The sequence below is a fragment of the Panicum hallii genome, chromosome 5, assembly GCF_002211085.1.
Source record: "Panicum hallii strain FIL2 chromosome 5, PHallii_v3.1, whole genome shotgun sequence".
Classification (NCBI taxonomy): Eukaryota; Viridiplantae; Streptophyta; class Magnoliopsida; order Poales; family Poaceae; genus Panicum; species Panicum hallii.
In genome coordinates this window covers 4166445-4192595 of record NC_038046.1, presented here as the reverse complement: position 1 = coordinate 4192595, position 26151 = coordinate 4166445, and the positions used below count along the sequence as shown (strand labels likewise).

General features: G+C 48.4%; 6 protein-coding genes across 9 annotated transcripts; 3 read left to right on the top strand and 3 right to left on the bottom strand.

Annotated features, from left to right (window-relative positions):
• The first annotated feature begins 81 nt into the window (after positions 1-81).
• On the top strand, positions 82-987 carry LOC112893067 (protein DMP7-like). Its single transcript, XM_025960224.1, has 2 exons — positions 82-194; positions 294-987. The coding sequence occupies exon 2, from the start codon at positions 305-307 to the stop codon at positions 968-970; it is 666 nt and encodes a 221-aa protein (XP_025816009.1). The 5' UTR covers positions 82-194; positions 294-304; the 3' UTR covers positions 971-987.
• An 82-nt stretch (positions 988-1069) lies between these two features.
• LOC112893068 (NAD(P)H-quinone oxidoreductase subunit N, chloroplastic) lies at positions 1070-2247 on the bottom strand. The gene is made up of 4 exons (XM_025960225.1): positions 1833-2247; positions 1620-1736; positions 1434-1519; positions 1070-1330 (listed from the first exon to the last, which is right to left on the bottom strand). The coding sequence occupies exons 1-4, from the start codon at positions 2184-2186 to the stop codon at positions 1267-1269; spliced, it is 621 nt and encodes a 206-aa protein (XP_025816010.1). The 5' UTR covers positions 2187-2247; the 3' UTR covers positions 1070-1266.
• Positions 2248-2804: 557 nt separating this feature from the next.
• Positions 2805-5709, bottom strand: LOC112894160 (amino acid permease 3-like). Its single transcript, XM_025961781.1, has 6 exons — positions 5607-5709; positions 4745-4899; positions 4420-4653; positions 4239-4332; positions 3919-4133; positions 2805-3821 (listed from the first exon to the last, which is right to left on the bottom strand). The coding sequence occupies exons 2-6, from the start codon at positions 4878-4880 to the stop codon at positions 3025-3027; spliced, it is 1476 nt and encodes a 491-aa protein (XP_025817566.1). The 5' UTR covers positions 4881-4899; positions 5607-5709; the 3' UTR covers positions 2805-3024.
• Positions 5710-11134: 5425 nt separating this feature from the next.
• LOC112893709 (probable receptor-like protein kinase At1g11050) lies at positions 11135-13434 on the top strand. The gene has a single exon (XM_025961171.1). The coding sequence runs from the start codon at positions 11437-11439 to the stop codon at positions 13351-13353; it is 1917 nt and encodes a 638-aa protein (XP_025816956.1). The 5' UTR covers positions 11135-11436; the 3' UTR covers positions 13354-13434.
• Positions 13435-13536: 102 nt separating this feature from the next.
• LOC112893710 (MADS-box transcription factor 2) lies at positions 13537-16491 on the bottom strand. The gene is made up of 7 exons (XM_025961172.1): positions 15995-16491; positions 15337-15403; positions 15144-15205; positions 14847-14946; positions 14730-14759; positions 14579-14623; positions 13537-13979 (listed from the first exon to the last, which is right to left on the bottom strand). Exons 1-7 carry the CDS (start codon positions 16180-16182, stop codon positions 13842-13844), a joined length of 630 nt encoding a protein of 209 aa, XP_025816957.1. The 5' UTR covers positions 16183-16491; the 3' UTR covers positions 13537-13841.
• A 1923-nt stretch (positions 16492-18414) lies between these two features.
• Positions 18415-25521, top strand: LOC112895182 (ubinuclein-1). Of its 4 annotated transcripts, none has more exons than XM_025963094.1 (13): positions 18415-18965; positions 19668-19754; positions 19829-19921; positions 20496-20572; positions 20970-21567; positions 21697-21790; positions 21883-21995; positions 22315-22401; positions 23130-23252; positions 23396-23515; positions 23757-23804; positions 24595-24696; positions 24856-25521. In XM_025963094.1, the coding sequence occupies exons 1-13, from the start codon at positions 18663-18665 to the stop codon at positions 25288-25290; spliced, it is 2280 nt and encodes a 759-aa protein (XP_025818879.1). In that variant the 5' UTR covers positions 18415-18662; the 3' UTR covers positions 25291-25521. The 4 variants fall into 4 exon arrangements, with proteins under 4 accessions (XP_025818879.1, XP_025818878.1, XP_025818877.1 ...); XM_025963093.1 differs by having other exon boundaries at positions 23393-23515; XM_025963092.1 differs by having other exon boundaries at positions 23381-23515.
• The last annotated feature ends 630 nt before the right edge of the window (positions 25522-26151 follow it).

Here is a 26151-nt window from a genome sequence, read left to right as displayed (position 1 = left end):
TTTCTTGAAGAAACTTTACCTCCCATCCACTTCTGGCGTTCTGGTTGTTGATCAGCACATTTTTTTTATTGATTTCACCTATGTTCGTTGCTTCCGTGCGAGGGTAAGGCAAAGAGCCTCAGATTGCGTTGATATACTTGCTGAAGCAATTCTTTCTTCGATGGCCAACGTGAACTGGTCATGAATACCGAAAGGTTGATTCTTTTCAGCTGTCGCTCGGTTTAACGCGCTCTTTAATTGGGCTTCTCTGATCTCGTCTCATCCCAGCCTGTCTCGCACACTCTTCCGCATAGGCGTAGCATCAATGGCGGAGAAGGAAGAATGCAAGGTCCTCATTGAGCAAGCTAGCAAGGACACTGCTGATCCACCACGCGAGGACGAGGACGACGATGACGAGGACGACAACTCGAGCTTCATCGTGCTCCTCAACCTCGTCCTCGGCGGCACGGCGCGCCTCAACGTCCTCCTCCCGACCGCCACCATCCTCGCCTTCGCCATCTTCGCCCCGCTCCTCACCGACGACGGCAAGTGCACCCGGCCGAACCGCATCCTGACCGGGGCCTTCGTAGTCCTCTGCGCCGCCTCCTGCGTCTTCTTCACGCTCACCGACAGCTTCCGGTCGCCCTCGGGCCGCCTCCGGTACGGCGTCGCCACGCCCTCGGGCATCCGCACGTTCTGCGGCGGCGGCGGCCACCGGAGGAAAGGGCCGAGGGAGCCGGCGCGGTACAGGCTGCGGTGGTCGGACCTGTTCCACACGTCGCTGGCGCTGGTCGCGTTCGTGACGTTCGCCGCCTCGCACCACGACATCGTCCAGTGCTACTACCCCGGCGCGCCCCGGAAGGTCGTCAACACCGTGCCGCTCGTGATCGGCTTCGCGGTGAGCCTCCTCTTCGTGCTGTTCCCGTCCAGGAGGAGGGGCATCGGGTACCCGTTCCTGCTCCGCACCGACCTCGTGTACCTGCGCCGCTGAAAAGCCTCGAAATTTGATCGGATCGCATTGGACAATACGTGCGCTCTCTGCACATGAACTCGGAAAAAAAAAAGTCGATCCCTCTGCAATTTGCATTGGTTGAAGTTTGAAACGCACTGCAATCATGATTCGTTTGATTTAATTGTACGGAAGAATTTACATGGTTCTTTTATGAAACTTGTGCCGAAATGTATGTACATCCTTCATTGCCTCTCCTTCAGTACAAACCCGTGTAAGCCGGGAAGCAATTTGAGTGTAGCTGTAATTTTGCCTTGAAACTGTCATCTTGATCATTGTTACGCGTCCGGGTTAGGCTCGAGGCCCGCGATCTGCTTCAGTGGCTTCCACACAAATTTTCTCCTGCGTCAACAGGCCCGAGGGTTAATCAGAAATGCCTCCACGTTCCCCCTGGTCACAGATGCTCCCGTGACAATTGAGATGGGGATAGAGAAGTGGTGCATACCAGTTGCCGCATTCCGCAATGACCCTGACCTTTGGCCGGAGGTCCGGGAGCATGGCCAGGAACTGCAGCTCAGCCTTGGACAGAACCTGCAAACCAAATGGAACAGATGAAGATGACACACCTGCCAAAATCAGATCCTGTATAGTAGCAGAACGGAGCACCCAGCCACCGTGACCACCGCGTCACCTTGGCTTCCATGATCCAGACGACGAGGCCTTTGGCGTCCGGGTGCAGCAGGCTGAGCCTGTAGTCCACCTCCGGCGGGAAGTACCACCTCGCCACCGGCTGCCTCCCGAGGCTCGGCTGCACGCGCCACGCACCCCGAGTCAGTTCAAATGACCACGGCGTAGAATTTCTCCTAGAAACGGCGGCGAGCCGGCGACAGGGACGACGACGTACCGGGCAGACGGGGTGGATCTTGGTGAGCGTGGTCTCCGGGTCGCCGAGGCCGCGCGCGGAGAGGTCGAGGAAGTAGTAGCCCTGGTAGCGGAGGTGGTTGAGGTAGCGGCCCTCGTAGCCGCCCTCGTGCGGCGGGTAGACGGCCAGCGCCTTGTGCTTCTCCACATCGTCCAGCCACTGCCCGATGTCCGGCTTCACCAGGTCCCCGCCCACGAAGTCCCACAGCGTGCTCCGCACCGACACCGTCGCCGCCCGGCCGCCCCCGCGCGCCGCCCCGCCGCCGCGCCGGCCGCCGCACGGGAGCGACGGCGCCGGGAGCGGGGACACCGCGCGCACCGCTGCTGCCGACCACATGCTGGCTGGTGCGCCCACGGTGTGGCTGTGTGTGGGTGGGAGTCGTTTGTTTGCGCCTTGGCGGGAAGAGATAGATGGTTAAGGGGGGTAACGGATAAGTCTCGGGTCGTGCACGTCCGTTGGTCGGTCAGCCGAGCCTGCCCGTTCCGTCCTTTTCCGGGACAAGCCATTTTTGGCCGGTACCATTCCGTGGGCCGTGGGCCGTCGTCGAGCAGAGCCGACGAGGCAAAGCCGAGCTTGGAGCGCGAAACCGAGGAGCGTGCTGTGGGCTCCGCGCAACGTCGGGGTCTCACCAGAAAAGCAGAGATCCCAGTCGCAAAAGTGGTGGGATCTCTCAGCGTTACGTGTCGTGAAGGCCAGAGCAACCAAGATCCTTCTCGCAGGGCGCCGCCGCAGGGAGTCTTCCGTTTCTCTCTTCACTCGTACAGCGCCAAGAATCTTCATGGTTTGCTGCATCTTTCAGGAACCAGGATTCCACTGCTCCTCGACCGCTCCGGACAAGAGCATGAAAATTCGCGACAATGTTAGCTCAGGTTGTTGCTGCGTTACTTCACCAGTATGGCACATGGTACACCTCGCTCAGATAGACACTTCGATGTTAGCTATTTGGTTCCATTTATCCCTTCAATAAAGATTGCTAAGAATGTATCATAAGCTTACAGCATAAGAACAGCGGGACACACTTGAAACTTTCTCGAGCGTGTCACTGCTGTTCAACGATTCCCCTTTTCCTGTTTTGATCCCGTACGAGCGAGTTTTGTAGTGTGAGAATTTGATGGGACAGTACCGCTATACTATACGTCTACCACATGCATCTCAGCATCTCCCATGAATCTGATCAGTAGGACTTGAAAGGGCGGTAGACCTTGAGATCCGACGCGATGCCGGCGATGGACCCGGCGGCGGCGGCGACGGAGATGACGAGGCAGCCGAGGCTGAGCATCTGCAGGCACACCCACCGCGTGCTCCACCGCGGCACCTTCTTCTGCACCACGTACATCTCCACGGGGAAGTAGACGGTGAGCGGCCAGAACCCCAGCGCGCCCAGGAACCCCACCACGTCGTTGAAGAAGGGCAGCAGCATGGACACCACCGTCGTCGCCACCACGAACGCCGTCCGCCACGTCGCCCGGAACGGGTTCACCTTGTACCTCCGCCTTCCCGGGAGGAGCGGGACCTCGACCTCCCCGGTGACGAACGCCGAGCCGGGCCACCGCCGCGCGGCCCACTTCTCGACGAAGGCGAACAGCGGCTGGCAGTAGACCTGGTAGGCGCCGACGAGGTGGACGACGATGGCGGCGTTGGCGACGTCGAGGAGCCAGAAGGGCTCGTAGAAGCCGAAGCCCGTGAGGAGGTTCCCCGGCGCGCCGTCGCCGAAGGCCGCGTACCCCATGCAGCCGCAGAGTATGTAGAAGAGCGTGGTCACCGCGACGCTGACCACCGTGGCGCGCTTCATCACCGTGGACTCCGACGGCGGAGGCGCCCGGATGGTGTCCTGGATCTCGATGAGGATGAGCGAGTAGGAGTAGGCGAAGGCGATGTCACCGAACGCCTGCAGGCTGCGCCACACCTTGTCCATCGGGGTCACCACGCCGATGCTGATGCCCGTCAGGCTGCCCTGCACACCTTTGTTCGCTGCATGCGTGCGTGCGTTCATGAGACTCCATGGTTGGTCTTAGTCACTGCGGGCATTGCTGCCGCTGGTGCCGCGACGTGTGGGGAGTGTGCTTACCGATGACTTGGACGATGCCGAGCCCGAGCCCGATGGTGGAGTAGGTGAAGGACATGACGGCGGCGAGGATGGAGAGCCAGGAGATCTGGTCGAAGTCCGGTATCTGCGAGAAGAAGATCTCGGCCACGCCGAAGATGATCATGTAGGGCATGCTGGAGATGGCGCAGGGGTTGCCGTGCCCCTTCTGGTGGAAGCAGTTGGCCCTCCTGATGGCGCTGCATTGCAGCGCACGAACACGACACCATCGTCAGACGCCATTCATTGTCATGTCCGGATCATCAGCAGAGAAGAGATGGATCGAGGCTCTGTGGGACACTCACAGCATGCTGATGGAGGCGGCGATGGTGTAGCCTATGGCCACTCCGACGATATTGGCGTACTGCAGGAACCCGCAGATCTTGACCTTGACGCCACCTGCTCGACGAAATTCCAGTTCAGAGATGGACACAAGTAAGCTCCATCAGCTGATGATTTCGAACTCGAAAGGCAGAGCACACGCACTGAGGTTGGCGTTGACGGCGTCCATGTAGGTGTAGTTGCGCTTGCCGGTGGTGGGGTCGCCGGAGCGGTAGCAGTCGGCGAGCAGCGCGGAGGTGTAGTAGGTGACGAGCGAGAAGAGCAGCATGACGGCGGGGCCGGCCACCCAGCCGAGCTGCGCGATGGCCCACCCCAGCGACAGCACCCCGGAGCCGATCACCGCCGTGATGATGTGCGCGCTCGCCGTCCACATCGTCCCTGGAACCAGCCAGGCCCAGATTAGCCACTGCATCGTGACACCACACGGCACGGCAGCAGTCCTCCCATCATCGGAGCTAGCGAAACTCACCGGAGCGCTTGGGGCGGCCGTCGTCGTCGAAACACTTGTCGCCCGCGCCGCGGCCGAGCTCCGCGCCGCACACCTCCATGCCCCCCGGCGCCGCCGTCGGGTAGTAGTACGTGGCCACGACGTTCCCCGCCGCCATCTCCGGCCCGACGATCTCTCTGGAACGATGCCCAAGGAGGCCAGAGAGCACCCAGGTAAGACGAGGCGCTTCACCCGGACAGATGCACGTGACGGTGCTAGTGCCAAAGTCCGACCGATCCAGCGATCACTAGCTCCTGCTGCGTCGCGGCGGGTAAATGTTGTGCGATCGATCGAGCACGAGGTGGCAGCAGCTGCGGGGTGGGCAGGTACGGGGGTGTGGGTGGCGCGATTTATAGGCGCCCAGCCAGCAGCAGGAGGAGGCCGAGTTGGTTGGTGCCCCCGACCAGTCGCCGTTGAGGAGCTACTGCCTGAAGGCTGCAGCAGGTGGGGAGTCAGGGACACGGAGAAAGGTGCTGCTCCCTGTACGGAGGCGGGCCGGGGGACGTCGAGGTTGCCGTCGAACGCTTGAATTGGGCACGAGAGCTGGACGACGACGACGCGCGTCGTCAACGGGAAACAGCGTGTACCTAAAATTGCACACTGCGTGCCCGGCCCCTTTTGATGCCATCCTCGCAACATACGCATGCTACGGAACAGTAGTCATGGATCGGATCAAGGATCATCGTGAAATGTCATGCGCAAAGTCAGAGGTGATCGACCTAAACGGTGTGAGGCTGGCGCTGTTGCATCCGGAATCCCCAGCACAGCAAAGAGATGCGATAAGATCGCAACAGTGTTCTGAAAACCACTTGCCATGCCTGGCTCGTATCGATCCTTTGGTTACCTTTTTCTCTCCGGAAGAGTTTGCTGGTGCTCCTCTGGCTCCTCTTCTTGCAAGCAGATCGACGGAGGTCGATGACGACAACTGATGTATAGCGATAGCTGGAGTTGATGTCGATCGTGGTGTGTCATTAGCTTCATCAGCTGGGTTTTATTTATAGCTGCTGCCTGCTGAAGGCTCCGTGCACCATGCAGCAGGCAGATGCAGGATGAACGGCAGGGGGCCGCTGTTGGCGGTCACAGGAGCCCACGGCGACGGCGTTCCGAGCTCTCGTCCATCCTTTTGCCTCCGTGCGCGTGCATCGAATAGGTTCGGTCTGCTCCCGTTTTGTGGCTCTGGAGAATCAGAACAGAACCTGCAGGAGTATGGACCTTCAATTCAGGCATGGCGTTGATAATGAAGTGCTAACGCCTAGCGCATTAGATGACTCTTCCACTTGAACTCGGTTATGGAATCCGTTAGCTACTGATGACGAATTCGATTCTTATGGTATCTTATAGACATATATAATTCCGTTTGACCGGTCCTGGACCAAAGAAGAAGAAACTAATAAAGAGAGACACTGAGGGAAGGAAAAAAGCAGCGGCGAAGAACGTACGCATATGCCTTTGTGATGGAGGGGGCATTCTTTTTTTCCGGGCCTTTTGTGATTATGGAGATGCTCACTGAACACTGATGATGTGTTTAGTAGTCCTGCACACGTGAAGGAAAATATGCAGACATGATTGGAAGTCTAAAACTAGTAGCACCTATTGAAGGTTGACTACTTACTCATTGGCCTTTCACCTATAAAACAAGGTATTCTACCTTCTATCACTTTTCTTAAAAAAACCATTGAACTATCCAAAACCGTATGTCTAAGTACCGTTCAAAAAAAAACGTATGTCTAAGTAACCTCATTTGCCCTGTAGTTTTTACAAGTGGTTCTGCGTATGTAGCGACTATGACTTGGTGAGTAAAATTCTTTAAATAATTTAAAAATCAGGAACGAAGATCAACCGATCCAGCAATGAGATGATAGGATGCCGGCAAGTCTTCTCAATGACAAGTGTGAGAGTGGCCGCAAATGAAAAGAGAGAGGCGTCTAGCAAGCTTCAACTTAACTTGTTGGGTGGGTTGATCTGAAAAACATAACATAGGGTTATTGAACTGGAGGGTCCTTGGATGGTTTACAGAGTAGAATAACTGGTTTTATAAGTCCAATATAAAACGGAATATAAAACGATTTCCCTGCACTCCGCACACATCTCGACGCAACAAGAATCAACGGTAAAAAAAATTACCGATCGGGGACGGTAACGCCAGTTTACTAATATCCACGTTCTTGTCGCGGTCGATGCGACTTCTGCTCCTCGGTTAGGAGATGGAGTACACAACGGATGGAGAGAGTAACGTAAGCTTTGAAAGGTCTAGTGTTACAAAAAGTTTTGCTGAGGATCTATTTGTAGAAATAGTTATAGAAGTGGTCTAAATTGGAAATATACCACCATGGACTGGAAGACACGATGAGATCAAATTGTAGAGTATTTAGGAGCTTGTCCAAAACTCCAAATTACAAACCGCCGAGTGGACAGGAACGAGATCAAACAGCCAAGGCTGAACAGGTTAGCATATCTATGACGATGAGGATGCTCATTGAGCGGGGAACAAAAAGCGAACAATCGCTTGAGACAAAATGAAGAAAAACGCCTCTTTGCGTGTTCAACCACATTTGAAGTCACGCAGCAAGTCATAGGCACAATTCTCATTTAGTTCCATCTCAAAAGCTCGACAGCAAGTCAGGCTCAGCGTACAGGACCAAAGTACGACGGGGGAGGGGGTCATCTCAGGAGGTACAAGTACCATTGCAAGGCAGCAACTGCAACAAAAAAGAATGTTTTCATAAAACAGGGAGCGTGTTAAGTTCAATATGCATCATGATGAGCCCTTCAGTTTACAAGGAAACAATGACCTGCAATAATGTTTATTAAATCAGTTACCTGCACATCCCTCAGATTCCTTCATTTTCCTCATTCTCATCTTCGTCATTTTCCTCTGTCTCATCACTGCATCCATAACCATAAAATAAATTCAGACTGCATGAAGTATATTCCAAACAGAAATAAGAATTTAAGTTTTTTCCCACAAAACAAAACAACACATCCCTGAATGCCACCAACTTCAGGGATTGCAATTTTTTTTCTCAGGAGTGTGCCATTTTAAGAGTAGCAAAAGGTTAAATCCCTTTTCTAACCCCAACAAAATAAACTTCAAATACAGAACTTACTCGGACGTTTTGTATGCAATCCAGGTACTCTTAAAGCTAAAAAAAGAAAAAAATTTGTATTAGAACATATTCCAAATTGTAATAGAATATATAGAGAAAGACAGACAGATATTAATAGACATACCGTTTTGTTTTTCCAAAGATATATAACACTTCCAGGACCAGCTTTGTAATAAATTTGCCAAGATCATGTGCTAACATCAGGTCAAGTATAACAGGGTCTTCGACTGATTGAACCACAGCAATCTTCATATACAAAAATAATATTGAGTTAAGTAGAAATTATATATTCATGTTTGAATTAGGAGAACAGAACAGATACCTTCATGTGGTTCAAGGCATGGCCAATAGAATTCTTTATAAATCTGAGAAGATCCCAATAATTATTTTGGTATCCAATAGCAAGTTTATCTACGCCAAAACGGAAAACGTCTCCATATAGCATGGATGAACGTATATCTGTCCGCGTATGGCAAATAAGCCAATGAAGGGGTCCATAATTCAGTTCTGCATTTCTTGTACGGATGCCATCACACAACTTGAAGAAACTTTCTAGCAAATCTGACCTAGCTAGTGGTGGCATAAAGGCCATATGGTCCCCCAGAAACTTCTGGAAAGTTTCAAATCTTTCAGAACCAGGATCAGGGAGAGACATAACATCACCGTGGAACTCATCAAAATAAGCTGGACCCTTGATGCCTTCAAGCTTGTAGTATGGGTCCAAGAGCTTGATAAATTTTTGGAGATCCGCAACAACTCCATCTTTAGTTGCATTTATTGGCATCTTGTCAATGAGAAATGTTACACCATCTCCATGAACACGAATATCCAGAATACCCCAGTCCCCATTCCAACAACTGCCATCCTTATGAACTTTCAAAATATACTAGGTCCGTAGTCGTGCGTTACTACGGTTGATAAAAAATAATTTTACAATAATAATGGAGCATTAGAAACACATAATATTTTAAGGTCTATTGATATCCACACGCAATCATCTACATAATAGTTTTTAAATTAAACAAACCAATGTACATCACCATATCTAAATCCACATGGTTTTTCCTATGTTGCCGTTAGGATATTTCTTAGCACGTTGAGGAAGTATTTTCCAATATGCATTTCATCAAATGCCAAAACATCAATCACGAAGTTATGCCTCGGTGCTCGTGCATCCTTTAATTTTATTAAAATTAGTATATACGTAAATATCTAATTGTGTTGGATTGTATCATATTTTTGAAAATGCACTGAAAACAAAAAACAATGAAAAATGAAGATTGGGGCTTTGGCGTTCTTGCCCCTATTTTGAGTGCTTTACTCCTCCTTTTGCTTTGTGTGATTTTGCCCTCGCTTTTTGAAAACGAAGCTCCAGTTTGGCTCTATGCTTAGAGGCAAAATCACAATTGGCACTCAAAATAAGGGCAAGAAAGCCAAAGTCCCATGAAGATTTGATTAGAGGTGACAAATTTGAGTTTAGATTGATGTTACCGGTGCCTAGCACTTTCCCTTTATCTTTTCCGGCAAAGGTTATAAATGATCTCCATTTGATTCTTTCAATGTTTTGAACATATTTCCATCTCCAGTCATATGATTTGTGCATCCGCTATCGATCACTCCTGTTGATCCACCGGAGGAATATCCCTACAAAATAAGATCACTCTTTGTTTGGTTCTCTCTATTTGATCTTGAATATATAGATATGTCGTACTATCAAGAAAGATGCAATATTGGTTAATTGACAACACCTAAAGTGCTCATAGATTTACCCAAGTGAGAATCTTTGAGAGAAACCTCTGGTTACTGACTGTGAGCAACCTGGCCGACCAAGTTTTGGGTTGATCCACCAAGTAAAGCTCTTTGTCTTGGTGGAGTTTCTGCTCAGGCTCACACCAGTCTGACCGGTGTGAGGAACCGATCTGACCGCTAACAGCTAGTTAGGTTTAAAAACCGGTCTGGTTCTGACAGTAATAACGGCAAGTTTTGACAAGGTAGGTATTTATACCCTTTAGTCCCTCCTTTATGACCTACTGGTTCATTCTGCATCCTGAGCTTCCTAAAGCCTCTCCTAAAACCTTTCCTTTGACCAGTAAGCTCTCCCCAACCAACCTCTCTTTATGATGTGTGCTAATTAGATCGTAAATTCTTAAGTTGGGTCAAGAGATTGAGTATGTGAGAGCACTCGAGAATATTTCATACCTTGAGTACTTATTGTTGACGTCAAAGCAACTTGTGAAGTATTTGTTACTTATTTAAGGTGAAGTGTCCTAGACAGTTAGGCATGTCGAGTCAAAAATCATAGTACAGACAGTCTACCTGGCTGGATCGACGCCATACTATCTGCAGACTGCAGTAGGCGCAGCGACATGGACTGATCGAATCGCTGTCGCGTGTGGCAGGGTTACCGTGGTCGTCGTGCGTACGTGTCTACTCTACGTGTGTCCGTGGGACTAATCCATAGAAATGCTCATGCGAGTATGTGATGGATGCTCATATTGAAGGAGTGCTTCCAGCATTTGGAAACCACTGTCTTAGAGTTATTTAATAATTTTCGGTGGAAGTTTAGGAACAGAATTGAGAGATAGTGATCTGTTTCTCTCTCTTTTTTCTGCTCTTTTATAACGCGTGTGACGTGATGCGGCTTCAGTACTGCTTTGTTCCGAACTTTTGGCTATGAACTACCATCATGTGGTAGCTGAGGCCGGTTTCCCCTGATTAAAAAAATCATATTTCTTCTTCTTCATCCCCAGACACACCGGCCGACCAACGGAGCGCCTTTTTTTTCCTTTTCTCTGGACATACGGCCAGCACCAATGATAACCTGAACATATATACTGGCTTATCACCGAAGTCAGGGTTATTTAAACAAAAACGATGCACACCAACCGGCAGGTTCTTTGCTCCATCCAAGATCATCACGCCAAGTTGTTGAGACAAAGGCACCCAGCTGCCCAGCCCCCGTGATCGAGTGAGTGAGAGACAGAGAGAGCGAGAAAAGAAGCCGTCTTTCTGGCCACATGGAACCAACTTTCTCATGTTTCTCGCCTCGAGCCCGGAGAAGAGAGTGGCACGGTCAGCTCACTAGATAGGATTCATGGGACTCGGAAGGATCCCTTTCCTGGCGCAGCTAGTAACCCGTAGCCAGACGACCAGGGATGCAATGCAAGCTCGTGAAGGCGAAGCTGTCAACGGATCGCTGCTCATCGAGAGGAGTCGGTGTCTCCGCTGCCTCAGCCACGCACACGAGCGGTCAGGATCCCGATCGGGGTCAGATTTGTTCTACGAGGTTGGAGGCAGAGAAAAGCATGGCCACAGTTTTTCCATGGCGGCCTTCTCTTCTCTTCTCCCCTATCAACGCCAGCACAATGCCATGCCGCCCCGCACCGCACTGACAGGTCGGTCCCACGGACGATCTGCTCTCCACCAGCGCTCCTTAAAAAAACAGCGGCAGGCAGTGCTCCTTCCTTTGCATCGCCGCTTCACTCCCACTTCGGCTTGCCTTTCGCTTTGCATCGGGTTCTCTTCCGCTCGGGCGGTCCTGCTCCTCGGCTCCGTCCGTTCACCGGAATGACGGCAGCGTGGAGGCATCTCGCCATCCTCCTCCTCGTCCTCACGCCGCGCCCGCCGGCGGCCGAGGCCGACGACGCGAACTCCACGGCGGCAGCGGCGTGCCCGCTCGACCTGGGCTACGTGGCCACGCTCCCGTGGGACCACGCGCCGTGCGCGCCGCCGGTGGCCAACAGGACCGCCTGCTGCATGACGCTGCTCTCGGTGCTCGGGGTGGGCCTCGCGGCGCGAGTCCGCGCCACGGGCCGCTTCCGCCTCCCGTCCGCGGCGGCGTCGGCGGCCTGCCTCCGCGCCTTCTCCGCCGCGCTCGCGGCGCCGCCGCTGTCGCTGCCGGCGTCCCTCGTGCCGGGCTGCTTCCCGGTGCCGTCCCAGTTCGCCATCACCCCGGACTACTGCGCCGGGGTCACCACCGCCGCGGAGTACGCCGAGGTCGCGGGCGCCGCGTCCGTCGCCGGGCTTAACGCTTCCTGCGGCGCCGACATCACCTCGCTGTCGCTCTGCACGCGCTGCGTCAACGCAGGCATCGGCGCGTCGGCTAGCCTCACCGCCGCCGCCGGCAACAGCTCAAAGTCCCAGAACTGCTTCTACCTCACCGTGCTCTACGCGGCCGGGATCTCCAGCTCCGCCGGCCCAGACTCCCCCGCCACTGCAAGCTGCGCCCTCGGTCTCGCTCTCTCCAGCCCTCCCGCCATGTCGTCGCCTACATCCAGCTCCACCAACCACACCAACATCGCAGTAGCCGCCACAATCCCGATTGCCACCGTCCTGCTTGTCTCCCTCGTAGCTCTGCTTCTCTGGAGGAAGAGGCGTCAAGATATTAAGAGGAGGAGCATCCAAATCTCAGAGTCGCGGCGGTCGCGCCCGCGGCCAAACACCGGCTCCGTGATGTTCAACATCTGCGAGCTGGCGAAGGCGACCGGCGGTTTCGCCGAACGTAACCTCATCGGCCGCGGCGGGTTCGGCGTCGTGTACCGCGGCGTGCTCGCGGACGGCACCGTGGTCGCCGTCAAGAAGATGCTCGATCCGGACGTGGAGGGCGGGGACGAGGAATTCACCAACGAGGTGGAGATCATCAGCCTCCTCCGGCACCGGAACCTGGTGCCGCTGCGCGGGTGCTGCATTGCCGACGACGACCCCGACGAGGGCAAGCAGATGTTCCTCGTGTACGACTACATGCCCAAAGGCTCGCTGGATCAGTACATCTTCGCCGACGGCGAAGGCAGGCGGCGGCCGGCGTTCTCGTGGGCGCAGCGCAGGACCGTGATCCTAGACGTGGCCAGGGGGCTCGAGTACCTGCACTACGGCGTCAAGCCGGGGATCTACCACCGTGACATCAAGGCGACGAACATCCTCCTGGACGCTGACATGCGCGCGTGCGTGGCGGACTTCGGCCTCGCCAGGCGGAGCCGCGAGGGCCAGTCGCACCTCACGACGCGCGTCGCCGGCACGCACGGCTACCTCTCGCCGGAGTACGCGCTCTACGGGCAGCTCACCGAGAAGAGCGACGTGTACAGCTTCGGCGTGCTGGTGCTCGAGGTCATAAGCGGCCGCCGCGCGCTCGACCTGGCCGACCCGTCCGGCGTCGTGCTGATCACCGACTGGGCGTGGACGCACGTGAAGGCCGGACGGCCGAGAGAGGTGCTCGCCGAGGCGCTGCGGAAGGAGTCGAGCAACGTCATGGTGGCCATGGAGAGGTTCGTGCTTGTCGGGATCCTGTGCGCGCACGTCACGGTTGCGTGCCGCCCGACCATGCCGGAGGCGCTGAGGATGCTGGAGGGGGACATCGACGTGCCCGACCTGCCGGACCGCCCGCAGCCGTTCGGCCAGAGGATCGCGTTCGACGAAGGCGAAAGCAATTTCAGCGCCTCGTCGATTCTGAGCAGTCCATTCGTGGATTTCGGCGACATGCTCAGGTGATCCCCGACGGCGGCGGCGGTGATGGATGCGTGCGCAAGTTGCAAGGCGGCTGAAGTTTCAGGTCGCGGTCACACATATATAGATGAGATGTATTCACAACTTCACATGCTATGCTACATGTGCTGGTTAACTGGATTTCAGGGTGATGTATAGCCCTAACCTGATGTACATGAATTGTGTATCTTATACTGAAATGCCAGACCGATGTCATTGACACAAATATTACAGCATTGTTTTATCACTGAAACTGTTTACCATCCGACAAATCCAGTGATTAACTGATTACACAATCATACAGTACCAAGTTACTGAGAGCATGTGATGCAGGTCGACGACATCAGCACATCATGCAACTAACACACATCATATGTTCTTCCAAACATACCGGAAAGAAGAGATACAGTTGGCAAGGCACGAGGACATACAAGCCAGTGGTGGTGGGTGAAATCTTCATATGAAACGGCAAGTGCAATGGGGGATTCAGCAGCTTAATTGTTCTCCTGCAAGTTGGGATGGCTGGGCTGCACACGAAATGTGATTGGCATCTGGGCTGCAAAGTCCCGGTCAGGATGGTACCCCAGCTCAAGATCTCTCATGCTGCCGCTCAGCGCGATATCTTGCTGGTGCTGGAAACAAGGAAGAAAAACAGTGGCTTAGGTTAGTCTCTATATCAGAATTAGCTCACTGACTAACTACTACTGCACAGCTGCATATATGTTTTCTATTGAACATTTTGCATAGCATTTGAAACCCAAAATAAATTGAGTAATCTTTTACACTCCACCAACTCAATATAGGAAGCTTGTCGTTAACTTATTCAGTCTGATCAGTAGGAAGCAAACAAAGTTTAGTAGATGGAGAACGATAGTGTAGTTGGATGATAGGTGGTTTTACAGTACGGTGCGTAATTTTCACTATAACTGCAGTTGCTTGAATTCTTTGTGCTTTCAACCTTAATAGATCCCCAATCAATAACCGCATTCTTTATGAAACTGTGGATTAATTTGACCTATGAAAATTGTGAGCAGCACACACAATTCAAACATAGAAAATCCAAGATAGTTCTCTAGTAAAATGATATGCAACCTGCGTATTTGAGGAAAAAAGTCCAAGATAGTGTTAAATTTAAACATTACATTTTCAAGTAAGAGTGAGAGAACTCAGCCTTTTAAAGTACAAATTGAACAAGTGAAATGTAAAACTACAAGGAGTCAAGGAAACTTACCAACTTGAAGGCCAGCAGCTTGTTCTCATCTTCCAGCATCTTATTCTACAATGAACCAATAAAATAATGGATGAGGGCAGGAACTGAAAACAACCACATGTTCAAATAAAATTCATAATACAGGGGGTCCGTAGTCAGATTAAGCTCATACGTTTCTCACACGCAATTCCCAGTGCTCCATCTGCATCAACAAAACAAACAATTTAATCTAATGATGATAATATGGCATCAACCACATTGAGATCAGCTAATTAAGTAGATTTATTACAAGTTTCTCATTCAGGTTTGTCAGCCCATTATCAAGTGCCTCCTCAATCATGATCAGCTCTTTGGGTTGCAGCGAGTTTAGATCCTCACCTTTCAGGTGCCTGTGCCATAACAAGAGGATATCACATTCTCCATAAGTATCAACATGAAAGGAAGATGGAAATTCCCAAAAAGTAAAATACAATTTGTTCTAGCTTAAGTGTTTAGCAAGAGATCGCATTCTCCTTAAACATCGAGTTGAAACTAAGAGGGGGATCCTCAAAAGGAAAATACAAATTATTCTAGTTTAAGCATTTACCTGAGCTCAATCTGCATGGTATCGTTCTCTTTCTTTATACGATCAATCTCAGCACTAAGGCTCTGAAACGTTTCATGTGCTCACCAATGGTCAGTCAATATGCTTAACTAATAATTCTATAAGGCTAGCAAAAAAATCTGATATTTTAGCTCCGAAAGGGCTATTCTCATCCTGTCTGGAAATCAAAGGTTACCTTGTGTTTCTCATCCCATAGTATCTTTCCAGAATTGGTTTGGTACTTCTCCAAGATTTTTGATAGTCTATGTCAGACCAAAACAATATCATATACGATCATGAATATTGCTTTTTTTTAACGAAAAGGGCAGGAGCTCTGCCATTCAATTAAGAAGGAAAAGAGGTTTAAGATACAGGCATGAATAGCAACTCTGAAAAAAATACAGGCATGGATATTGCTACATGTGTCGGTTCAACAGAAACCAAGCGAATCAAAATACTGCAAGTCATAAAGATTTTATTAAGTACTGGTGGTTTACCTACAAACGGAAATATACTTTCAACGGACAAGAAACCAATCAAGCAAAAATAAAACTTTAGACCTACACAGGTTTGTTCGCGGCAAATAGATAAGAAAAGCAGCAGCACGGCAAAAGATCCCGAATATCTTTCACCTAGTTGCACTGTTTCTTCCACAACCCAAAACAAGTAAAAATTGCATATTTACCGCGCAGTAGTGGAAACTACAACAGTATCCAAGAAAAGTAGAATAGCAGCAGACTAAAAAATAGAATCTTTCTCCCGTCCAGCATAAACTAGAAGAACATAGTACCAAGGCGGCGTGAGAGGATAGCCAGGCAGAGGGATAAAAACAGGGAGTAGGTAACGGCACGCACGATGTCTTGGGGGAGCAGAAGTCGTAGAGCTTGCCGGCGCTGGAGAAGATGACGACGCCGACCTCGGCGTCGCAGAGCACGCTGATCTCCCGCGCCTTCTTGAGGATCCCGTTACGGCGCTTGGAGAAGGTTACCTGGCGATTGGTGGAGTTCTCGATCCGCTTGATCTCGATCTTGCCGCGCCCCATCCTTGCTGCTCCGGCAACAACCTCCCAAGAAAGGCTCGCCTCTTCTCCCCCTTCCTGAACTGGAGCCTGGAGCCGCCCGGTTGTTAGTGGTGCCGGTGTGGTGCGGTTGGGAGGGGCGGTGGTGGGCGTGGGGGTGGGAGAGGAGTAGTAAAGGGGATCGCCATGGCAGGAAGAGGAATGGCGATGAGGGGCTTTCGGGTTCGTTCAGAGGCGCGCGCCGGAAACGGCAAGTGCACTGTATGCTTTGCGTCCGCTGGGCAACTTGGCTTACCTCTCTGTCCGATTGCAGTTGAAGGCAAAGCCGAAAGCAGGGGAAGAAGGGACTCGATGCGATTATAATAGCGTCGTGTACTTCTCTGTCGTGTCTTGTCGTCGTTTCTTCTAGCGGAAGGAACTCTAGGCCTGGTTGCGTAGGTGCGTAGATTTTTTTTTCCCGCGAAGAGCGCGTATTTTATTAAAAGAAAGTAATACCACCAGTATTTTAAACACGGATACAGAATACCACCGACCAAGTGGCAGACGACCCTAGCGACAAACAAAAGTATCAAGGAAAAATGGAGGAGGAGACTTGCCTGGACCATAAATCTAATCATAACCAAACAACTTAACCTGCTAAAAAACTACAACATCGGAGATACGAAAGTCTACAATACAATAAAGGTGGCAAAGCATCCACTCGACCAACCAACCATGACGGCAAAGAAGCAATCTCCAACCAACACGACGGGGGCGGTAAAGCATCCACAAGAGCAAAACGGCGCCAAAGTATCCGCCAGCGAAGAGAGGGACGATAAAGCGTCCGCCAACCGACGACCAACGCAACCTGGACAATGTAGAGGAAACTAGGCGATGGCAGGTGCAGAAGTGGAAACTCTTCGAGGAGAGCAGACAACCACCACCAGCGAGAGCTTCCAAGACGACACCTCTAGGGAGGGAGCAACGCCGCAGGCGCCACCATCGTCCGACCAACGTGGTTTAGGTTTTCACCCGGAATGCTCACCGAAGAAGAGGGAATAGGGGAAAAGAGTGACGCATTCAAGAAGGTAAACAACGTCCGAGAGTGTCGCCGTCACCGGCCTGCAGGCAGACCCTAGGCTTTTGCCTCTACTCCATTCCCATCTCGGAGCCGAAAACCGACGAACGCTGCCATGCAAGAGAGCCCATCGGCACTGCAACCAACCAGGACGGCGAACGGGGCAGAAGCCAACCGCCAAATGAGCAACAGGAGGTCGAGACCCTAGGCCGGAGGCTGGCGGCTGGCATCCAGCCCCTACGAGGGTGGTGCAAGATGAAGGCCTACCCCGGAAGAGCGGCGGCGCGGCGACTGGCCCCAACCACCCAAGCCAGGGGGCATAGCACCCCGGGGTGGACGCGCGACGGCGGCCGCCGCCGCGAGCCCACGGCCACCCAAGGGTGGCGGTGGTAGCGCCAAAGCCCCCGGCCACCCGAGGCACAGCAACCCGCGGGCAAGGACGAGCAGGCGGTGGCGCGTCCCCACCCGAGCCATCGGAGGCACAACGCTTTGGGGCAAGCGTTGTTAGGTGTTTTGGTTTGGGATCTTAAACCCTGCTGGAAAAGGTAAATCTTCTTCAAAATTATGTCAAATTTAGTAGGGCTTAAATGGAACTTTTATTATAAATAAAGGGAACTAATGATCTATTAGATTTTGGTACCGTAGAGTGACAACACTTGTGTTATAAACCAACAATCAAGTTCTCCCATGAGGCTCGAGGAGTTAATTACAAATCGTTCCGATTTTTTACTTATTAAAAGATAAAAATAGGATGTTTTCTGTTTTTAAATTTGGCACAAATGGTTTGCTACCGCCGTTCAGCAACAAGAAGGAAACAATCGACTAGTGACGGGGCGACGAGATGAATTCCTCTATTTAACACAGTTTAGGTTACCTATTGCCCGGTGGGTTCACTATTTAAAATAGCCTAATTTTTGTCTTTCAATGAATATATAAATTTTTATTTTTAAAAAACTCCCCGGCTCGAACAACTCATGGACTTTTGTGCCGTGCGAGTTCAAATATTATTGGGCCGCAACGGCCACCATGCGTCCATCCGCTGCCGGCCCGCTAAACCTTCAAAGATCCCATGTGCCTGTTCGGTTCGTTCAACCCAGACAAACCCGTAATGGGCCCAATCACCACCAACCACAGGTCCACAGCCCACGCGCGCCACTTCCGAAGAAGCACAAGCGAGGAAGGGTACGCCGTACGCGGCGGCGAGACGAGGAGCCAAGCCAACGGCGACGAGAAATCCACAGCGGTTAGCTCATCCCATCCGGCGCGCGCGACCCCACCTCCGCCTCGACCAAAACCGAGGGTGTTTTCGTTCCGCCCCCTTCTCCGGACTCCGGAGCCCACCTCCTCCTCCGCTCCCCACTCTTCTCTCCAGCCCACCTCCTCAAAACCCTAGCTCCCTCGATCTAATGCCGTGACCTCTCGAATTCCAAATTCTCCCACCCTCGCCATGGAAGACCCCGTGGCCGCCACTGCCCCTGCCGCCGCCGCAGCTAGGGTTCCGGCGGCGGCGGCTCCTGCCGCTGCCGCGGCACCGCCCGCTCTCGCTCCGCAGCAGCCGCCCGCCACTGCGGCCGCGGTCCCTGAAGCTGCGGCGGCGTGCCGGAGGCAGCTGTTCACGGTGGAGCTGCGACCCGGGGAGACCACCATCGTATCGTGGAAGAAGCTCCTTAGGGAGGCCGGGCAAGCGGCACCGGCGCCGGCGGTGGCAGCGGAGCCGGCGTTCCCCGCACATGCGGGCCCATCCGGTGCGGTAAGCAGTACTGTTGCGGTTGTTGCGTGCTGGTTGGGTTACCTGCCGTGTTGCTGTAGTTTGTGCTCTGCTTATTAGTTTTTCGAGTAGATGAAAATAGAAGGATTCTCTGGAGCCTGACGGTTAGATCTGGAAGATGAAACGTAAAGGTTCTTTCGTGTTTGGTAGATAGCAATAGGTCATCCCTCGTAAGGGATGCTAGCTAAAGATGGTAAAGGGCACAAAAGCTATATACCTTTAGTTAACCTGTTTGTAATGATCCCTATGACGACAACAATGATATTCTTAATTACAGCCAGTTGTTGATTTATGTACACAGGGTGGTTTCATTCTGCTGTTCTGGTTAAACTAGTATCTTTTCTTAGGTACATGTGCTTTTCCAGAGATGTTCTAAGTATTGTTTCTAATATCTGTTTCTGGTGTTCTGGAATTTGACTACTACTTCTCTCTTGCAATCTGCCAAAACCTTGAAAGTCACTGAGCTAGAACCATTCTGTGCCCAAATTAGTTAAATCTCATCCTTACACATTGTTGTACATGTTATATATTCATGCCATAACCTTTCCATTCTTGAAGCGATGTTCTCAATATTCAGTGTGAAAAGTGTGTTAAACTTTGGCTTCTACATTTAGAATCTACCGAATTGTTTGGCATTCAAGAAGTCCTGCATTTAACATCTAGTTTGTTTATGATTTGAATCAGGCACATCCTGCAGAAAACGACCCAAAGGATCCGACACAGCCAAATCGATTTAATGCAGTCATTGAAAAAATTGAGCGCCTTTACATGGTAGTACACACCGGGCTTAGTTTGATCTCGGGTTCACGATGCATGCTGTTTTGACTCCATATTCAATTTGCCAGGGCAAACATAGTAGTGACGAAGAAGATCTTGACGATGTACCGGATGATGATCAGTATGACACTGAGGATTCTTTTATTGATGATGCTGAGTTGGTTAGTTTTTCAAATTTTTGTTCTTATTTCTAGATGAATTTGTCTTTATTGCTTCTGGATCTTTATGCTTACTAAATCTGACGCCTCAAATGACTTGATTTTGCATGCCCTATAGTTACTATATAGGTTACATCAAATAATTTTGCTTAATGTACCCATTTCTTTAATCAACATTTACCCAAACCCTCTGTTCTACCCTTCTGAACTCTCTGCTCATTGGTAGGGGAAATCTTATTGTTTATTCTGTTATGGCATTGCTACTTGAGCTCTAATAGAATATTTGATTGTATATCTGACCAGTCAAAACCTGAGCTTATGTCTGGAAATTGAAAAAGGTGCCTCTAAATATTTCTACCATACTGAATTACCTGAGGCCTACCTTGTTTTAATATATAATGGCTCAGTTTAAACAGAAACTGTAGTGTGATTTAGTCATCTTGTATATGAGTATATTTACATTGCTTTTCATGAGATATGCTAAAACATGTTTTTTTGCACCATTAACTTTGTTATGTCACTTGAGAATGAATCTTCTTTTTTACTACTAATTTACTTCATGTTTGCCTCTTTGTAGGATGAATATTTTGAAGTCGATAATTTGAAAACTAAGCACGATGGGTATTTTGTGAACAAAGGAAAACTGGAACAGATGTAAGGTTCCTCCAATATTTTAATTTGGAGTAAATAGGGATGCAAATAGCATCTATGCTCCACACACTTATGCTAATGCATATGGATTCTTTTCTGATCGGCACAATTGCTATTTGTTTTTAGCTTTCGATATACATGTGCTAGCTGACATAAAAAAATGTTATTTGCATTTGGAGTAAACTCATAATCGTCACAACGAAAATGAGAATAACAAATGGTTACTCTGCAGTCTGCACATGGCTTTCATAGATGTTAGCATGGGCGATTTACTTCAGTTTAATCAAAGCAATGGATCAAAATAACATCATTACATGCTTACTTGTACACCTGCATTGCTATGTCGATGGCAGCACCAAGCCACCAATGAAATATTCATCAATTTGACCCTCTTTTGCAGTGATCCTGGCGCATCGGCAAATGTCGCTCCAAAAAAAAGAAGAAGAAAGGACTCAGCAAGTACTTATCCTGAGACTAATCAGCATGCTCCAGTTGATTATTTCAATATTGGTGATGTGCCTGGGAAATCCTCTGGAAGAGGTACTGTGCATCCAGTGAAGCAATTAGCTAGTAGCACTGTAGGTTCTTATGGTCAATACCATGAGGACAACAGAGTGGTGAAGAACAAAACCAGTGGTCCTGGAGGAGCCCCTAAAAGGAAATCTTCTGATTTCTCCGTCGTTGCTGATGCTACAGAGCATGCAAAGATCAGTAAGGATGCCTCGCATGCTCCTTTGGAGCTAAGAGAATTGGAAAAGCATAAAGCTGCAGTACTACCTGTTGACTATGCACACAAGTCAAAAACCAGCGAGACATATGATTATGCTTATTCAGCTTACAGGGATAAAGGTACTTCAGTGCAACTTGATTTCCAACTAAGAAAGGCAAGCGGGGAAAATCAAGATCCATCAAATAGAATCTATCGCAAAGAGAAGTATGGAACAAGTGAATATCCTGTCATGGCTATGGGTAGTGCTGTCTATTCTACACAAACAGTGGTAAGAGACCTGTTCTTGTTGTGGACACAATATTAAGCCTTCAACCCACTTGTCATATTGTCATATTCTCGTTACCTGTATCACCAAAGATTTTATATATTGTAACTCGACACTTTCTGTTGTTTTCAGAACCCTGTTGTTGGTAGGGAGGGTTCAGGTACTAAACCCAAAGGCACCAGGCTTGAGCGAGCTATTCGGGATCTCCAGAAGATTGTTGCTGAATGTGAGTTACAGTATTCCCCTGATGTGCTGGAGCCTTTCTGTGGACGAAGTAGTGTTGGAAATAATTTCAGATGCTTAAAATTCTACTTGCAGATAGACCACCAATAATTGATATTAATGAGGTAGATCCAAATGGTCAGGCAGCAGTTAAAAGACGGTTGCCTCAAGAAGTAAAGCAAAAGCTTGCCAAGGTTGCAAGGTTATCGGTATGTATCACCATGTCCAAATTTACTTCATTTTCAAGCGTGAATACTTTGTCTGAACTTTGAAAGTTATGGTTGCATACCAGATATGTATGCTTTGGCTTTTGCAGTTTTGGTTTCTCTAAAATTATTGACCCAAGTGTCCGTTCTTGAAAATCTTGTGGCACTTCTGTTAATTGCAATATCCATTTAGTACATTTTTTTATTTGTACTAAATATGAATCGCTAGTATTTCGATTTCTTACTCAAACTTGCGATGCAGAATCCTCTCGACTACTTTGTGGTTACTTTAGCTGTCCATAAATACTGTTGTGTGGTGTAGGCAAATCAAGGAAAGATCCAAGAACATGAGTTGATGGACCGCCTCATGGGCATAGTTGGACACCTTGTGCAGCGCAGGACACTGAAGGTTAGTGATGGAAGCTAGTAAACTTAGCTTGGACTTGACTTCTTGGTATTGTATGGCACTGGTTGGCTGCCTCTTTCTGTTTAATTCGTCATTTTTTATTTTCAAATTGGGAAAGTTACCTAAAGATGTTTTGAGTACTCACATTATGTTCATCTTAATATGTTAGCAAAAATTACAATATAGCTTGAAGATCAGTTTTTTTTTTTTGGCTAAACTAATTTTACCATTTTAGAAATGATCACTTCCAATAGCTGTATATGTCATATTGGTTGGGTGCAGCAATTAATTTTGGCAAAGCTTCTCAGCTTGTTATGGTCAAATGTGGAAGAGTGCGACTAAATAAAAAAAAACTTTTCAAGCATGCCAGGACATGCCATTAAATCTATATCTGTAATAACTTCTTTTATGTTGCAAAAGGCTATGGTAATCTGTGTTCTAAAAAAAGATTATGGCAATCTGAGATAAGTGATCATCATCCAGTTATTCAAGTACTCTAAAACCATAACCAATGCTGATCTGTGAGGTCAATATAAGACAATGCGAAACAAGAAGAGCAACTAAGCAACAGATAAAATGTTTTGATGCCTGATTTGGTGTAAAAGGAAATCTTTGAGCTAGACAGGATATCTAATTGCAATTAGACCATCACTCAAACTGCATGTCTACGGCAATTTTATTAACCTTGTGCATGTCTGCTTCCCTCTCTAACTAATGCAATTTTTTAACAGAGAAACATGAAAGAAATGGTAGAATCAGGTCTATCTGCTAAACTGGAGAAGGCTGATCGGTTTCAGCGTATAAAAATGGAGATCAACGAAATGATCAAAACACGTGTGGCTGCAAAGTCAAAGGTAAAGATATGATTGGTAACAAAGTGTGAGACTTTCTTCTAGCCTATTGATGTTTTAGCTCTTGTTAATTATTTTTCTCTTATTCATTGTGTCTGATGATATATGTACAGTTATTAACATGGTACCAGGTCAATGAACAGCAGGATGGTTCAGCTGATGATTTTCAGGTTGCTAATGATGAAAGAAGAGCTTTAAAAGGGAAGTCTGTAATGGATGCTGCATTGGAGGATAGGATATGTGATCTGTATGATCTGTATGTTGAGGTATAAATCTATAAACATACATATAATATTTTTTCCTTTTTTGAGCCTGAAAAGGCTTTAGCACCTAGGGAACATTCATCAGCCTCGGTTACCTTTATCATTTGCAAGTTGTTAAAGATATAACTACATATTGGTTATTTGATTCTTGTTTGTTCTATGCAATTATTATTAGTGAAACATGTAGATGAGTTTCTATAGAACCAAAGTGGCTTGAACAGGATCCTATCTGATTCCTTGTCAGGGTATGGATGAAGATAAGGGCCCTCAGAGCAGGAAGTTATATGTTGAGGTATTGATCCTGAAGCTTTAACTCGTTTCTTATCTTTGCTTCCTTTAAAAATTTTCTTTGGAATCTGAATTTGGCTCTCTTTTTGACTAGCTGAATTGATCTCTTATACCAATTGTGGTGAAAACCTGCCCATTTTCATTTATGAAAACCTCTGTCATTAGCATATTTTATTTTCCTTATCCTTTTTTGGCTTGCGTTTTTCTTTAATTTGCTAAATAAATCTGATCTGGCAAATTGGTTGTGCTATCATAGATAAGGTGACAACTCAATAAATGCACTTTGGTTTGCAGTTAATAATGCCTTTAGGAAAACTAGATGTTATGCTTCTTGCTCTCCCAATTTGTATCATGGGCTGCTATTGTTTATCTTATGTGGAAGGATTATTAATCCATTGTTTCTCTAGCTTCCTTGGATGTAAATTTTTACCTAGGCGTTTATGTGGATTGTAGATCATAATCTGCGAACTGGTTAGTTTAGTTACTTGTTTTGAGTAAAAGAGTAAGGGATTGCTTTTGTGAAGAAATTATTGTTGGTAGGGGTTAAAATACCGGTTTTGTAAAATGTCCTGGCCCCGGTTGGTGTTTTTGTTAGTGGTCCATTTTTCCCTCTCCAAATTGGTTGCAATTATCTGCAACATTTAACTAAAAAAAAGTTATGTTGAACTCATTAATTCAGGCAAATAATGACCGTTTTCTAAAAAAGGATTGAGTTATTGTTTTGTATATAGACATACAGTATCGATCTCAAGTGCATCTGCAATCGTCTGACCATTCTTAAAATGTTACGCCAGCTTGCAGAGCTATGGCCGCAAGGCTACATGGATAATGTTGGAATCAAAGATGCCATTTCTAGATCGAAGGATCGGAAAAGATTATTGTACAACCAGCAAAAGGTCATTACTAAAAATATTCTTTTTCCCTTTTATTTTAATATCTACATATTGTCATTATTGATTAAAAGGTTGAAGCAGATGCAACATTAGAATTGTATAGGCTCACTTTATATATTTTACCATTCTGTTGCTCACAATTTTCCTATTTAACTAATCTAGGTTCGCAATGAAGAGAGAATGAAGAGGAAGAGGCTGGCTGCATCAGCTAAACTGCAAGAGGGCTACCCTGTTGTAATGCAAGGTGGAGTTGTCCCACAAGTAGCACAACCACCCATAACAAATCCCATCACATACCCTGCACCTGATTATGGACAGAACCAGGGTTTGAAAAGTTACGAAAGGGTTCGCGAAACAAGCTCTAGTGCAATCCCTGATGACAGCATCAGAAATGCTGGCGAGATGAAGAAGAAAAAAAGAAAACCTGAATATGATGCTGTAGATACACAAGCTAACATACCAAAGGCTCCCTTGCAGCATGGGAACGAGAAGCAAAAGCCTTCCAAGCCTTTGGACGAGGCAAATGCTGGTAGCCAGCTCACTCAAACCGTGCTTGGCCTCCCAACCGTGCTTGGTCATAACCAACAACCTAGCTGATTATTTTGGATTACTATTGGATATTTAATTCCCTTATAGGCTCTTTTCATCTGCTGTAACAAAATATGGTCTTTTCCATGTGTTCATCATCAATTGTCGAAACTAACATGTATCCGAGTGTAGAGGATATTATTGACCATTTGTAATTCGGATGCAGGTTTTCACCACAAATATTGGTTGTAATTATGAATCGTTGTGATGGCATGTATTGTTCATAGTGTGCGACCGAAATGCGCATTCAGTGATCCGTAATGCCACTTTCTATTTGTACAAGTTGGTTTTGATCACCTCACGCCGCTCGTGTAATGCTCTTGGATTGAATCAAGCGGGACAAGCGATCCAGGTCCTGTTTGAGTCGTAGGAATTATAGCCTAGCAAAAAAACTCATCCAATTTCTGTGAAGAACGTTACTGTACCAATTTCTGTTAAGATAAAAGGAAACATTTGGCGTTACTAACAGCGGCCTCTTTTCCAAAGGAGGCTCACTGGACAGGATTAACATATCCCAGCATGTAAAAAAACTTGCTCGATCATATTCTTCCATGTTTAGCATGGTTGTGTTGAAAAGCATAGAGAGGGTACACAAAGGATTCTCAATAACAGCAAATATGTGATGTTCCAACTAAGTGACACCAAAATATCTCGAAGATTGACGGAGCAATCGTCCTCTTGAATCTTGATTTCAATTGGTTCCACTGCGATGATACGGTCCATCCATCTTCGGTTGCTTATTTGAGTTGGATGCTTGATTCGCCAAAACCTCCCAAATGAATGGTCAGGACTCTTTCTTCAAAAAAAAGAATGGTCAGGGCTCGGGACACGCCCAAACCTTCAACCATGGTACACGCACAAAGATGTTTT

Excerpts from the sequence above, each read along its gene's own strand:
- LOC112893709 (XM_025961171.1), top strand. The coding sequence starts at position 11,437 with ATGACGGCAGCGTGGAGGCATCTCGCCATCCTCCTCCTCGTCCTCACG.
- LOC112895182 (XM_025963091.1), top strand. The coding sequence starts at position 18,663 with ATGGAAGACCCCGTGGCCGCCACTGCCCCTGCCGCCGCCGCAGCTAGG. Across the intron at positions 22,402-23,129 it reads TGCAGCGCAGGACACTGAAG|AGAAACATGAAAGAAATGGT; the intron begins GTTAGTGATGGA and ends ATTTTTTAACAG. Across the intron at positions 24,697-24,855 it reads TATTGTACAACCAGCAAAAG|GTTCGCAATGAAGAGAGAAT; the intron begins GTCATTACTAAA and ends TAACTAATCTAG.
- LOC112893710 (XM_025961172.1), bottom strand. The coding sequence starts at position 16,182 with ATGGGGCGCGGCAAGATCGAGATCAAGCGGATCGAGAACTCCACCAAT. Across the intron at positions 14,947-15,143 it reads ACCATGCAGATTGAGCTCAG|GCACCTGAAAGGTGAGGATC; the intron begins GTAAATGCTTAA and ends GTTATGGCACAG. Across the intron at positions 14,760-14,846 it reads CAAACCTGAATGAGAAACTT|ATGGAGCACTGGGAATTGCG; the intron begins GTAATAAATCTA and ends TTGTTGATGCAG.
- LOC112893068 (XM_025960225.1), bottom strand. The coding sequence starts at position 2,186 with ATGTGGTCGGCAGCAGCGGTGCGCGCGGTGTCCCCGCTCCCGGCGCCG. Across the intron at positions 1,737-1,832 it reads AGATCCACCCCGTCTGCCCG|CCGAGCCTCGGGAGGCAGCC; the intron begins GTACGTCGTCGT and ends TGGCGCGTGCAG. Across the intron at positions 1,520-1,619 it reads TCTGGATCATGGAAGCCAAG|GTTCTGTCCAAGGCTGAGCT; the intron begins GTGACGCGGTGG and ends TTTGGTTTGCAG.
- LOC112894160 (XM_025961781.1), bottom strand. The coding sequence starts at position 4,880 with ATGGCGGCGGGGAACGTCGTGGCCACGTACTACTACCCGACGGCGGCG. Across the intron at positions 4,654-4,744 it reads CGGCCGCCCCAAGCGCTCCG|GGACGATGTGGACGGCGAGC; the intron begins GTGAGTTTCGCT and ends GGCTGGTTCCAG. Across the intron at positions 4,333-4,419 it reads CGCCGTCAACGCCAACCTCA|GTGGCGTCAAGGTCAAGATC; the intron begins GTGCGTGTGCTC and ends TTCGTCGAGCAG.
- LOC112893067 (XM_025960224.1), top strand. The coding sequence starts at position 305 with ATGGCGGAGAAGGAAGAATGCAAGGTCCTCATTGAGCAAGCTAGCAAG.